Source organism: Somniosus microcephalus, unplaced genomic scaffold (assembly GCF_052327205.1).
Source record: "Somniosus microcephalus isolate GS21.2 unplaced genomic scaffold, FLI_Smic_1.0 unresolved_chr1, whole genome shotgun sequence".
NCBI classification, from domain to species: Eukaryota; Metazoa; Chordata; class Chondrichthyes; order Squaliformes; family Somniosidae; genus Somniosus; species Somniosus microcephalus.
This window is the reverse complement of record NW_028225179.1, coordinates 143,992,608-144,005,816: the sequence shown is the minus strand read 5'-3', so window position 1 is coordinate 144,005,816 and position 13,209 is coordinate 143,992,608. Positions and strand designations below refer to the sequence as shown.

Below are 13,209 nucleotides of genomic sequence, written 5' to 3'. Positions count from 1 at the left end.
AAGTTTAGGGAGGGAATTTCAGAGCTTCGAGCCCAGGCAGCTGAAGGCAGGAGCACCACTGGTGGAACAAGCACAGGGGGTGAGGGGTGGACGGGACCTGGTGTGAGTTAGGCTACTGGCAGCAGCGCACGCTGCGCTTGTGCAAATGCATTGACTGGAGTGAGAGATCCATCCAGCCTATAATGACTTTGGGGGAGTGATGTGCCTTCAATAAACACAAAACTAGAAGTTATAGACTTTAACAAGTTGGCTTTTAATCACTAAGATCAGAGCTAACATCTCAACACACCGACTGGCTCACAGGAATGAGTCATACAGATCCCGAGATCTTTAAGTAAGAGAAGTCAGGGGCGGAGCCAAGAGCCAAGACCTGGAACCTTCCAGGTTAGTCAGGAAAGAGGAAGTGAAACTATACACCGTGTGGGGGAGGGTAATATACATGAGTGCAAAACGGATACAGGCAAGACAAACAGATTTCATTACAGGGAGAAAATATACGCGGCCTTGCAGAGCTTGTAACGTCGTTACAATCAGGTCTTTTTCCGAGTGGCTGGCAGTGACTAGTGGGGTACCGCAGGGATCGGTGCTAGGCCCCCAGCTATTCACAATATATATTAATGATCTAGACGAGGGAACTAGATGTAATATCTCCAAGTTTGCAGACGACACAAAGTTGGGTGGGTGTGTGTGCTGTGAGGAGGATGCCGAGAAACTCCAGTATGATTTGGACAGGTTGGGTGATTGGGCAGATGCATTATAATGTGGATAAATGCGAGGTTATCCACTTTGGTGGCAAAAACAGGAAGGCAGATTATTATCTGAATGGCAACAGATTGGGAGAAGGGGAAGTGCAACGAGACCTGGGTGTTCTTGTGCACCAGTCGCTGAAGGTAAGCATGCAGGTGCAGCAGGCGGTTAAGAAAGCAAATGGTATGTTGGCCTTCGTAGCGAGAGGGTTTGAGTACAGGAACAAGGATGTCTTGCTGCAGTTGTACAGGGCCTTGGTGAGTCCACACCTTGAGTATTGAGTGCAGTTTTGGTCGCCTTATCTGAGGAAGGATGTTCTTGCCATGGAGGGAGTGCAGCGAAGATTCACCAGACTGATACCTGGGATGGCAGGAATGACGTATGAGGAGAGATTGGGTCGATTGGGCTTATATTCGCTAGAGTTTAGAAGAATGAGAGGGGATCTCATTGAAACTTATAAAATTCTAACAGGACTAGACAGATTAGATGCAGGAAGGCTGTTCCCAATGGCGGGGGAGTCCAGAACCAGGGGTCGCAGTCTAAGGATAAGGGGTAAGCCATTTAGGACAGAGATGAGGAGGAATTTCTTCACCCAGAGAGTGGTGAACCTGTGGAATTCTCTACCACCGAAGGCAGTGGAGGCCAAATCATTAAATATATTCAAGAAGAAGGAGGTAGATATATTTCTTGAGGCTAAAGGGATCAAGGGATATGGGGAGAAGGCAGGGACAGGGTACTGAATTTGGATGATCAGCCATGATCTCATTGAATGGCAGAGCAGGCTCAAGGGGCCGAATGGCCTACTCCTGCTCCTATCTTCTATGTTTCTATGTTCTATGTTTACAATTTACAAGAGACTTGACTTTTCCCCCTCCCTTTGTATTATCATTTAACTTCTGCCAAGCAAAACATTTCTTGTGCAATTGTTCCGTAACTGAAGTTTGAAGTTCTGTTGATTTTATTTGTATTAATTGACTGCACTTCAGAAACAGCACTCCATTGGCTGTGAACCACTTTGGGATGGCCTGAGGTCACAAAAGGCACAATATAAATGCAAGTCTTTCTCACTCATGCACCGGAATGGAAATAACCCATGGCGATGGTGATCAACGTGTGCAGGAAACAAGTTGCAGTGGCAAAATATAGAAATACTGATCAGTAATTCAGAGTGTAAATCAAACAAAAAATTTTCAAGAGATGACTCGCTGGCAGAAAGCACCACCAATAAATAAGTAAGTATATAAACATTTTATTAGGTTTTTAAAAAAGGTCAGTCCGGCTGTGAGCAAGTTTATGCTACAAACAAAGTATAAAAGGAACCACTTAACAATAAAGTTCCGATCTGTACATCGAGGCTACTTCCATACATAAAAATTTCAACAAGATGCTAATTACCCTGACCCTGTGAAAAGGGATTCAGCAAATCAATATGTCAAGTCACTTAAATTTTAACAGTCTGCATGCCACAGCTACAAGACAACTGAAACGAACAGGCACTGTCATCATAATTGTGCTATTACAGTGGAAACAGAGCCCTCAGTATTGACCTGACAATATCTATCTCAGCCAAGTCCTCCACTGCCAGCCATAAACAACAGGCTTAGGGCTCAATATTACACAAGTTAGAGTCCAAAGTTATTATGTGATGGATTTCCAGTGTGAATTCTTATTCTTTAGTTTTTTAATCCACCTCCTCCACGGTTGGTCCGGTGGACGAAGTGCCTTTTCCAGCCTGGGCTCTGCAAGATCCCCCTGCTGCTCCTCCTTGGTACAGGTTGGCAATGATGGGCTGGCAGAGTTTTTCCAGCTCTTTCTGCTTGTGCTCAAACTCCTCCGTCTCTGCCATCTGATTGTGCTCCAGCCACAATATTGCCTGGTTGCACTGGTCAATGATCTTCTTCTTGTCTTCCTCACTGATCTTACTTCTCACGTTCTCATCCTCCACTGCACTCTTCATGTTGAAGGCATAGGACTCCAGGGAGTTCTTGGCTGCGATCTTCTGCCGCTGGGCTTCGTCCTCAGTTTTGTACTTTTCTGCATCCTGCAGCATTCTCTCAATTTCCTCCTGACTCAGCCTGCCCTTGTCGTTGGTGATGGTGATCTTGTTGGTTTTGCCAGTGCTCTCGTCAACAGCAGAAACATTTAGGATGCCGTTGGCATCAATATCAAAGGTCACCTCAATCTGTGGCACGCCACGAGGAGCAGGAGGAATGCCACTCAACTCGAACTTGCCCAGAAGGTTGTTGTCCTTGGTCATGGCTCTCTCTCCTTCATAGACCTGAATAAGGACACCGGGCTGGTTATCAGAGCAGGTGCTGAAGATCTGGGTCTGCTTGGTGGGAATGGTGGTGTTCCGCTTGATGAGTGTGGTCATGACCCCTCCTGCTGTCTCAAGACCCAGAGACAGAGCAGCGACATCCAGGAGAAGCAGATCCTGAACATTCTCAGACTTGTCCCCCATCAGAACAGCCGCTTGTACAGCTGCCCCATAGGCCACGGCCTCATCAGGGTTGATGCTCTTGTTCAGCTCCCTGCCGTTGAAGAAATCTTGCAACAGTTTCTGGATCTTGGGGATTCGGGTGGAGCCCCCGACCAAGACGACGTCACGGATCTGCGATTTGTCCAACTTGGCGTCTCTCAGAGCTTTCTCCACTGGCTCCAGAGTGCCTCTGAACAGGTCAGAATTCAGCTCCTCAAACCGAGCCCTGGTGATGGAAGTGTAGAAGTCTATGCCTTCAAACAGAGAGTCAATCTCGATACTGGCTTGGGTGCTGGAAGACAGGGTTCTCTTTGCTCTCTCGCTGGCTGTCCTCAGCCTCCTGACCGCCCTCTTGTTCGGAATGATGTTCTTCTTGTACTTACGCTTGAACTCTTCAATGAAGTGACTGACCATGCGATTATCAAAGTCCTCTCCTCCCAAGTGGGTGTCACCAGCCGTCGATTTCACTTCAAAGATACCGTCGTCAATGGTGAGAATAGAGACATCGAAGGTTCCACCACCCAAGTCAAAGATGAGAACATTGTGCTCACCTCTGCCCTTCTTGTCTAGACCGTAGGCAATGGCAGCTGCCGTCGGCTCATTGATGACACGCAGGACATTGAGACCAGCGATCACACCAGCGTCTTTGGTTGCCTGGCGCTGGGAGTCATTGAAGTAAGCGGGCACAGTGATAACAGCGTTGGTGACGGCGTGGCCCAAGTAAGCCTCTGCCGTTTCCCTCATCTTGGTCAGCACCATGGAAGAGATTTCCTCGGGGTAGAAGGTTTTATCCTCACCCTTGTACTCAACCTTGACCTTGGGCTTTCCCGCATCGCTCACCACCTGGAAGGGCCAGTGCTTCATGTCAGCCTGGACCACTGGGTCATCGAACTTCCTCCCGATGAGCCTCTTAGCATCAAAGACGGTGTTGGGCGGGTTCAGCGCCACCTGGTTCTTGGCCGGGTCCCCAATGAGCCTCTCGGTGTCGTTGAAGGCCACGTAGCTGGGGGTGGTGCGGTTGCCTTGGTCATTGGCGATGATCTCCACCTTGCCGTGCTGGAAGACCCCCACGCAGGAGTAGGTGGTGCCCAGGTCGATGCCGATGGCTGTTCCCTTGGCTGCTGGCATCTTTCTCTCTCGGTAACAATCCCCTCAATTCAGTTTCTGCTGTTGCTGCTCCAGTCGAGTCCTCCGCCTGCAATAACCCAACTGCCAACTGGTGCCTTCTCCCAGTGGATTGTGATTCTGGGACTCGCAGCTCCGCCCCTTTATATAGTCTCAGTGCCACGGGGTAGGCGGCGCCCGGCGGCTGAGTGACGGCGGCGCCGACCAATCAGGGTGCGGCTCGGTGAGCTCCCCGCCGGTAATTGGCGGAGGTTCTGAGGCGGCGACCAATCAGAGCGCGGCGGGTCAGCGAGACGCCGAGAGTCCGAGAGGAGAGTCCGAGAGGCTTCTGGAAGCAGCGAGTCCGGGGGAGGATCTTCTGGAAAGAGCCAGAAAGTTGTCCCGGGATCCGGGGAAAGGGAGGAGGGGAGGGAACGGGGAGAGGATGGGGAATGGACTGGGCTTCGATCAGCTGGGCTTAGAAATAAAGTGAAACTCGATCAGGAGCAGCATGTTCTCCCTCTGAGTGTCAGCAACAGCTCCTGTGCTCTGGGCAGCTCATTCATGGGGTGGGTTAGGCCCCAAATACAACATTAAATGTCACTTCAATCTCTGATTTGTTTTATTTTTTATGATTATTGATTACGCCTCTGCGAAGCGCCTTGGGATTTTTTTCCGTCTACGTTAAACTAAACTCGAGCTCATCCCAAACTCTGCCTCCCGAATCCTAACTCGCACCAAGTCCCGTTCACCCATCGCCCCCTGTGCTCGCTGACCTGTGTCGGCTCCTGGTCCGGCAACGCTTCGATTTTAAAATTCTCATCCTTGTGACGCGGCCACTGGTCTGTAAGCAGAAGTGGAGACTTTCCCTTCCAACCGAAGGGTGTCGGGGCAGATTGTAGCACTTGTATTGCTGCCCCGGCCAAGATTAGCTCCTTTTGCTCAGACTGAGGACCCTTCCCAGTCTGTGTGGTTCAATTACTCTCCATCTGTTGGCCAGAGTCTCTTCCTTTGAGCAGACTTTACTTTTAATGTAAATCATCCAGCAAAAGTCCTGATTTGAGATTTCATTGCCTTTTTTTGGTAGATGTTTTTCCATTCATCATTGTGGGGTTTACAGTGAAGTATCTATCACTAGAATTAATTGAACAAATCCATTGACTGCAAAATCCCCAGGTCTTCAACATGAAGCTCCCCAACACCAGGGGGAGCTGCTGGTGTACTTAATATAAAATCTTTAAACAGAATAAAACTGCCCCAATCCCTGCACACACACTGGCCCTAGAGCTGGAGCACGCGGTGTCCGCCGGCGCGCTAGATCACTTTCGTGACCGGTGGGCGCCGCGGGGACTGGAGTGCATAATTGGGCTGGAGAACCAAATTTTAATTTGATTATTAAGGTTTATTTGAAGTTTTATTGGTTTATTACAGTTTGATTGGTTTATTTACAGTTTTAATGGTTTATTTACAGTTTTTTATCTGTCTAAATTTATGGTTTTACCAAAAGAGGATCCCTGCACACTTTATTTTGGGCCCTGTAAAAGGGGTGGCAAATCTAACTCATACATGTAAATTCAACTTGCTGTCTTGTAACTCAGCCACGGAAAGTATTCTGCCTGTTTTTGCAATAATCTTTTGTAATTTATTTACTGGTAGTGCTAAACGATTGCAGTGTCAGCTGTTGCTCAGTGGGCAGCACACTCGCCTCTGAGTCAGAAGGTTGTGAGTTCAAGTCCCCACTCCAGAGACTTAAGCACAAAAAAAAATCTAGGCTGACACATCCAGTGCAGTACTGAGGGAGTGCTGCACTGTCGAAGGTGCCGTCTTTCTGAAGAGACATTAAAACCTGCTCTCTCAGGTGGACTTAAAAGATCCAGTGGTAATATTTCGAATTAGAGCAGGGGAGTTCTCCCCGGTGTCCTGGCCAATATTTATCCCTCAACCAACATAACAAAAACAGATGATCTAGTCATTATCACATTGCTGTTTGTGGGAGCTTGCTGTGCGCTGATTGGCTGCCGCGTTTCCCACATTACAACAGTGACTCCACTTCAAAAAGTACTTCATTGGCTGTAAAGTGCTTTGAGAAAGGTGCTGTATAGATGTAAGACTTTCTTTTCTTTAAAGGTGGTGAAATTGATGGAATTGTGCAATAGACCTTTCAACATCTGTAACGAGAAACGGACAGGCTAGTGTTTCAGGTATGGACAACCCCCCTCCCCCTCATCTACTGGGCATTTCAGTTGAAGATTCCCACCTGTAGTTAACTTCACTCTGATACTGACTGGGCTTGCTGTGCATTTCCAGCACTTTCTGTTTCTATTTGATTTCCAGCATTTACAGCTTTTCTTTAACCTCACCAACCCTAATCTCACCAACTATCCTCCCATCTGCCACTCTTCATGAATTTCAGCTCATCCAAAACTCTGCTGCCTCATTCCTATCCTGCACCAACTTTCATTTGCCCAACACCCCACCCTTGCTGACTTACATTGGCTCCTGTCCCTCAACGTCCCATGTTTAAATCCTCACATTTAGGTACCTTGATGGCCTTGCCCTTCCCTATCTCTAACCTCTTACAGTTCTACAATCCCCCAAACCCACCAAGTCCACCCCCACCACAGCACACACTCACACTCAGTTTCTCTGAATTTGGCTGCTTGTCCATCCCCATCCCCCTCCTCCCTGCCCTCTCCCTTCGCCCCACAGGCTGTGGTTGTGCCTTCAGCCGACTAGTCCCCACACTCTGGAATTCGCTCCCTAAACCTCACCTCCTTTGAGACTATTCATAAAACATAAGAACATAAGAAGTTGGTGCAGGAGTAGGCCATATGGCCCCTCGGGCCTGCTCCGCCATTCAATAGAATCATGGCTGATCCAAACCTAGACTCACGTCCACTTCCCTGCCCGCTCCCCGTAACCCCTTATTCCCTTATCAGCTAGGAAACTGTCTATCTCTGTTTTAAATTTATTTAATGTCGCAGCTTCCACAGCTCTGTGAGGTAGCAAATTCCATAGATTTACTACCCTCTGAGTGAAGAAGTTTCTCCTCATCTCAGTTTTGAAAGGGCAGCCCCTTATTCTAAGATTATGCCCCCTAGTTCTAGTCTCACCCATCAGTGGAGACATCCTCACCGCATCCACCCGATCAAGCCCCCTCACAATCCTATATGTTTCGATAAGATCACCTTTCATTCTTCTGAATTCCAATGAGTAGAGGCCCAACCTACTCAACCTTTCCTCATAAGTCAACCCCCTCATCTCCGGAATCAACCTAGTGAACCTTCTCTGTACTGCCTCGAGAGCAAGTATATCTTTTCTTAAATACGGGAACCAAAACTGCTCGCAGTATTCCAGGTGTGGCCTCACCAATACCCTGTATAACTGAAGCAAGACTTCCCTGCTTTTATACTTCATCCCCCTTGCAATAAAAGCCAAGATTCCATTGGCCTTCCTGATCACCTGCTGTACCTGCATACTAACTTTCTGTGTTTCATGCACCAGGACCCCCAGATCCCATTGCACTGTAGCACTTTGCAGTTTCTCTCCATTTAGATAATAACTTGCTCTTTGATTTTTTCTGCCAAAGTGCATAACCTCACACTTTCCAACATTATATTCCATCTGCCAAATTTCTGCCCACTCACTTAGCCTGTCTATGTCCTTTTGCAGGTTTTTTATGTCCTCCTCTCTCACTGCTTTCCCTCCCATCCTTGTATCGTCGGCAAACTTGGATACGTTGCACTCGGTCCCTTCCTCCAAATCGTTAATACAGATTGTAAAGAGTTGGGGTCCCAGCACTGACCCCTGCGGAACACCACTCGTCACTGGTTGCCAACCCGAGAATGAACCATTTATCCCAACTCTCTGTTTTCTGTTAGATAGCCAATCTTCTGCCTATGCCAGTATATTAGCCCCAATCCCGTGATTTTTTTTCTTGTGCAGTAATCTTGTGTGGCACCTTGTCAAATGCCTTTTGGAAGTCCAAATATACCACATCCACTGGTTCCCCTTTATCCACCCTGTTTGTTACGTCCTCAAAGAATTCGAGCAAGTTTGTCAAACATGACTTCCCTTTCATAAAACCATGCTGACTCTGTCCGATTAAATTATGCTTATCCAAATGTCCTGTTACTGCTTCCTTAATAATGGACTCCAACATTTTACCAACCACAGATGTTAGGCTAACTGGTCTATAGTTTCCAGCCTTTTGTCTACTTCCCTTTTTGAATAAGGGCGTTACATTAGCAGTTTTCCAATCTGCTGGGACCTTTCCTGAATCCAGGGAGTTTTGGAAAATTACCACTAATGCATCCACAATCCCTACGGCTACTTCTCTCAAGACCCTAGGATGTAAGCCATCAGGTCCAGGGGATTTATCCGCTTTTAGTCCCATTATCTTACTGAGTACCACCTCCTTAGTGATTTTAATCGTGTTTAACTCCTCCCCCCCTATAGCCCCCTGTTTGTCCAGTGTTGGGATATTTTTAGTGTCCTCCACTGTAAAGACTGATACAAAATATTTGTTCAGCGTTTTTGCCATCTCCATGTTCCCCACCACTAGTTTCCCGGTCTCGTCCAAAAACCCACCTGTTTGACCAAGCTTTTGTCCACCCATCCTAATGCCTCCTTCTTTGACTCAGTGTTACTTTTTGGTTACTCTCTCTGTGAAGCACTTTGGGACATGTTAAGAACATAAGAATTAGGAGCAGGAGTAGGCCATATGGCCCCACGAGCCTGCTCTGCCATTTAATAAGATCATAGCTGATCTTCAACCTCAACTCCAATTTGCTGCCCGGTACCCATATCCCTTGATTCCCCTGGAGGCCAAAAATCTATCTTTCTAAGACTTGAATGTACTCGACTACTCAGCATCCACCACCCTCTGGGGTAGAGAATTCCAAAGATTCACAACCCTCTGAGTGAAGAAATTCCTCCTCATCTCAGTCTTAAATGGCCACCCCATTATTCTGAGACTGTGACCCCCTAGTTCTAGACTCTCCAGCCAGGAGAAACAACCTCTCAGCATCTACCCTCTCAATCCCCCTCAGAATCTTCTATGTTTCAATCAGAAACAGTGAGTTAAAAGTGCTAGAAGATTGCTGGGTTTTGCTGTTGTACGTGCCCCAGACACCAGTATAAATTTTCTTCCTCCTAGCTGATTGAGGAACAGTTGAACAGAGGCCCTGCCTGCCAGTGCAGGTGGATCCCACTTTCCTCGAGGGACAATACAGCGTTCTCCCAATGTCCTGGCCAACATTCATCCATCAACAAAACAAGATGACCAGGTTACTCAGCGAATTGCTGTTTCTTAAGTTGGACGCTGTCTTTGTCTACACAGTGAATACACCTCAAATGTAATTCAGCGGCTGTGAAGAATATTTGGGATTTCCTGAGACTATGAAACGTGTTATATTAACATACCTCAAATGGGTTAACATTTTTCTTGGGTTTTGAGACAATAATGCAGGGAACTGGTTGGCCACATGACCACTGAAATGAATTGAAAACTGCAATATGATGCCTTGCTGAGATGTTACTCAGTAACTAAACCAAACTCACATGCTTTAATGCAAAATTAAAAGGTACAAAACAAGAGATAGAATTTAAAACAACTTTATTAAAAACATCATTTTAGAGTCCACCAGAGAACAATTATATATCGTAACAAACAGCTTAAAAAAAATCAGAGCACAATACAGTTCAAAATTTGGTCAGGTCACTTGATGACTGGTATAGTTACATAGACACTGGAGGAGATCTGCATTACATAAACAACAAAATCTTTTCTAAATCAAGCAGCACTGTCTAGTTATAAGAGTACAATAATCCCACTTGTGCTACCGATCATGAAAGAATCATAGGCCGTGTAAATATCTGAGGAGGCAGCCATTTATAGACTATGTATAGGTACAATTGTACAATGTTCACCAGTACAGTGCATTAAACCCAAGTTCTTTACACTCTTTTAATCCACCTCCTCCACGGTTGGTCCGGTGGACGAAGTGCCTTTTCCAGCCTGGGCTCTGCAAGATCCCCCTGCTGCTCCTCCTTGGTACAGGTTGGCAATGATGGGCTGGCAGAGTTTTTCCAGCTCTTTCTGCTTGTGCTCAAACTCCTCCGTCTCTGCCATCTGATTGTGCTCCAGCCACAATATTGCCTGGTTGCACTGGTCAATGATGTTCTTCTGGTTTTCCTCACTGATCTTACTTCTCACGTTCTCATCCTCCACTGCGCTCTTCATGTTGAAGGCATAGGACTCCAGGGAGTTCTTGGCTGCGATCTTCTGCCGCTGGGCATCATCCTCAGTTTTGTACTTTTCTGCATCCTGCAGCATTCTCTCAATTTCCTCCTGACTCAGCCTGCCCTTGTCGTTGGTGATGGTGATCTTGTTGGTTTTGCCAGTGCTCTTGTCAACAGCAGAAACATTTAGGATGCCATTGGCATCAATATCAAAGGTTACTTCAATCTGTGGCACGCCACGAGGAGCAGGAGGAATGCCACTCAATTCAAATTTGCCCAGAAGGTTGTTGTCCTTGGTCATGGCTCTCTCTCCTTCATAGACCTGAATAAGGACACCGGGCTGGTTATCAGAGCAGGTGCTGAAGATCTGGGTCTGCTTGGTGGGAATGGTGGTGTTCCGCTTGATGAGTGTGGTCATGACCCCTCCTGCTGTCTCAAGACCCAGAGACAGAGCAGCGACATCCAGGAGAAGCAGATCCTGAACATTCTCAGACTTGTCCCCCATCAGAACAGCCGCTTGTACAGCTGCCCCATAGGCCACGGCCTCATCAGGGTTGATGCTCTTGTTCAGCTCCCTGCCGTTGAAGAAATCTTGCAACAGTTTCTGGATCTTGGGGATTCGGGTGGAGCCCCCGACCAAGACGACGTCACGGATCTGCGATTTGTCCAACTTGGCGTCTCTCAGAGCTTTCTCCACTGGCTCCAGAGTGCCTCTGAACAGGTCAGAATTCAGCTCCTCAAACCGAGCCCTGGTGATGGAGGTGTAGAAGTCTATGCCTTCAAACAGAGAGTCAATCTCGATACTGGCTTGGGTGCTGGAAGACAAGGTTCTCTTTGCCCTCTCGCAGGCTGTCCTCAGCCTCCTGACCGCCCTCTTGTTCTGAATGATGTTCTTCTTGTGTTTACGCTTGAACTCTTCAATGAAGTGACTGACCATGCGATTATCAAAGTCCTCTCCTCCCAAGTGGGTGTCACCAGCCGTCGATTTCACTTCAAAGATACCGTCGTCAATGGTGAGAATAGAGACATCGAAGGTTCCACCACCCAAGTCAAAGATGAGAACATTGTGCTCACCTCTGCCCTTCTTGTCTAGACCGTAGGCAATGGCAGCTGCCGTCGGCTCATTGATGACACGCAGGACATTGAGACCAGCGATCACACCAGCGTCTTTGGTTGCCTGGCGCTGGGAGTCATTGAAGTAAGCGGGCACAGTGATAACAGCGTTGGTGACGGCGTGGCCCAAGTAAGCCTCTGCCGTTTCCCTCATCTTGGTCAGCACCATGGAAGAGATTTCCTCGGGGTAGAAGGTTTTATCCTCACCCTTGTACTCAACCTTGACCTTGGGCTTTCCCGCATCGCTCACCACCTGGAAGGGCCAGTGCTTCATGTCAGCCTGGACCACTGGGTCATCGAACTTCCTCCCGATGAGCCTCTTGGCATCAAAGACGGTGTTGGGCGGGTTCAGCGCCACCTGGTTCTTGGCCGCGTCCCCAATGAGCCTCTCGGTGTCGTTGAAGGCCACGTAGCTGGGGGTGGTGCGGTTGCCCTGGTCATTGGCGATGATCTCCACCTTGCCGTGCTGGAAGACCCCCACGCAGGAGTAGGTGGTGCCCAGGTCGATGCCGATGGCTGTTCCCTTGGCTGCTGGCATCTTTCTCTCTCGGTAACAGTCCCCTCAATTCAGTTTCTGCTGTTGCTGCTCCAGTCGAGTCCTCCGCCTGCAATAACCCAGCTGCCAACTGGTGCCTTCTCCCAGTGGATTGTGATTCTGGGACTCGCAGCTCCGCCCCTTCATATAGTCTCAGTGCCGCGGGGTAGGCGGAGCCCGGCGGCTGAGTGACGGCGGCGCTGACCAATCAGGGTGCGGCTCGGTGAGCTCCCCGCCGGTAATTGGCGGAGGTTCTGAGGCGGCGACCAATCAGAGCGCAGCGGGTCGGCGAGACGCCGAGAGTCCGAGAGGCTTCTGGAAGCAGCGAGTCCGGGGGAGGATCTTCTGGAAAGAGCCAGAAAGTTGTCCCGGGATCCGGGGAAAGGGAGAAGGGGAGGTAATGGGGAGAGGATGGGGAATGGACTGGGGTTTGATCAGCTGGGGTTAGAAATAAAGTGAAACTCGATCAGGAGCAGCATGTTCTCCCTCTGAGTGTCAGCAACAGCTCCTGTGCTCTGGGCAGCTCATTCATGGGGTGGGTTAGGCCCCAAATACAACATTAAATGTCACTTCAATCTCTGATTTGTTTTATTTTTTATGATTTTTGATTACGCCTCCGCGCAGAGCCTTGGGATTTTTTTACGTCTACGTTAAACTAAACTCGAGCTCATCCCAAACTCTGCCGCCCGAATCCTAACTCGCACCAAGTCCCGTTCACCCATCGCCCCCTGTGCTCGCTGACCTGTGTCGGCTCCTGGTCCGGCAACGCTTCGATTTTAAAATTCTCATCCTTGTGACGCGGCCACTGGTCTGTAAGCGGGAGTGGAGACTTTCCCTTCCAACCGAAGGGTGTCGGGGCAGATTGTAGACCTTGTATTGCTGCCATGGCCAAGATTAGCTTGTTTAGCTCAGACTGAGGATCCTTCCCAGTCTGTGTGGTTCAGTTACTCTCCATCTGTTGGCTGGAATCTTTTCCTTTGAGCAGACT

General features: G+C 48.4%; 2 protein-coding genes across 2 annotated transcripts; both read right to left on the bottom strand.

Moving 5' to 3' along the window:
* Window positions 1-1,980: 1,980 nt before the first annotated feature.
* LOC147096173 (heat shock 70 kDa protein 1A-like) lies at window positions 1,981-4,476 on the bottom strand. The gene has a single exon (XM_085975045.1). It carries the CDS (start codon window positions 4,352-4,354, stop codon window positions 2,429-2,431), a length of 1,926 nt encoding a protein of 641 aa, XP_085831171.1. The 5' UTR covers window positions 4,355-4,476; the 3' UTR covers window positions 1,981-2,428.
* A 5,454-nt stretch (window positions 4,477-9,930) lies between these two features.
* On the bottom strand, window positions 9,931-12,346 carry LOC147096172 (heat shock 70 kDa protein). Its single transcript, XM_085975043.1, has one exon. It carries the CDS (start codon window positions 12,222-12,224, stop codon window positions 10,299-10,301), a length of 1,926 nt encoding a protein of 641 aa, XP_085831169.1. The 5' UTR covers window positions 12,225-12,346; the 3' UTR covers window positions 9,931-10,298.
* Between the last annotated feature and the right edge of the window lie 863 nt (window positions 12,347-13,209).

What these genes read in the sequence shown, in the direction of transcription:
- LOC147096173 (XM_085975045.1), bottom strand. Translation starts at nt 4,354, where the DNA reads ATGCCAGCAGCCAAGGGAACAGCCATCGGCATCGACCTGGGCACCACC.
- LOC147096172 (XM_085975043.1), bottom strand. Translation starts at nt 12,224, where the DNA reads ATGCCAGCAGCCAAGGGAACAGCCATCGGCATCGACCTGGGCACCACC.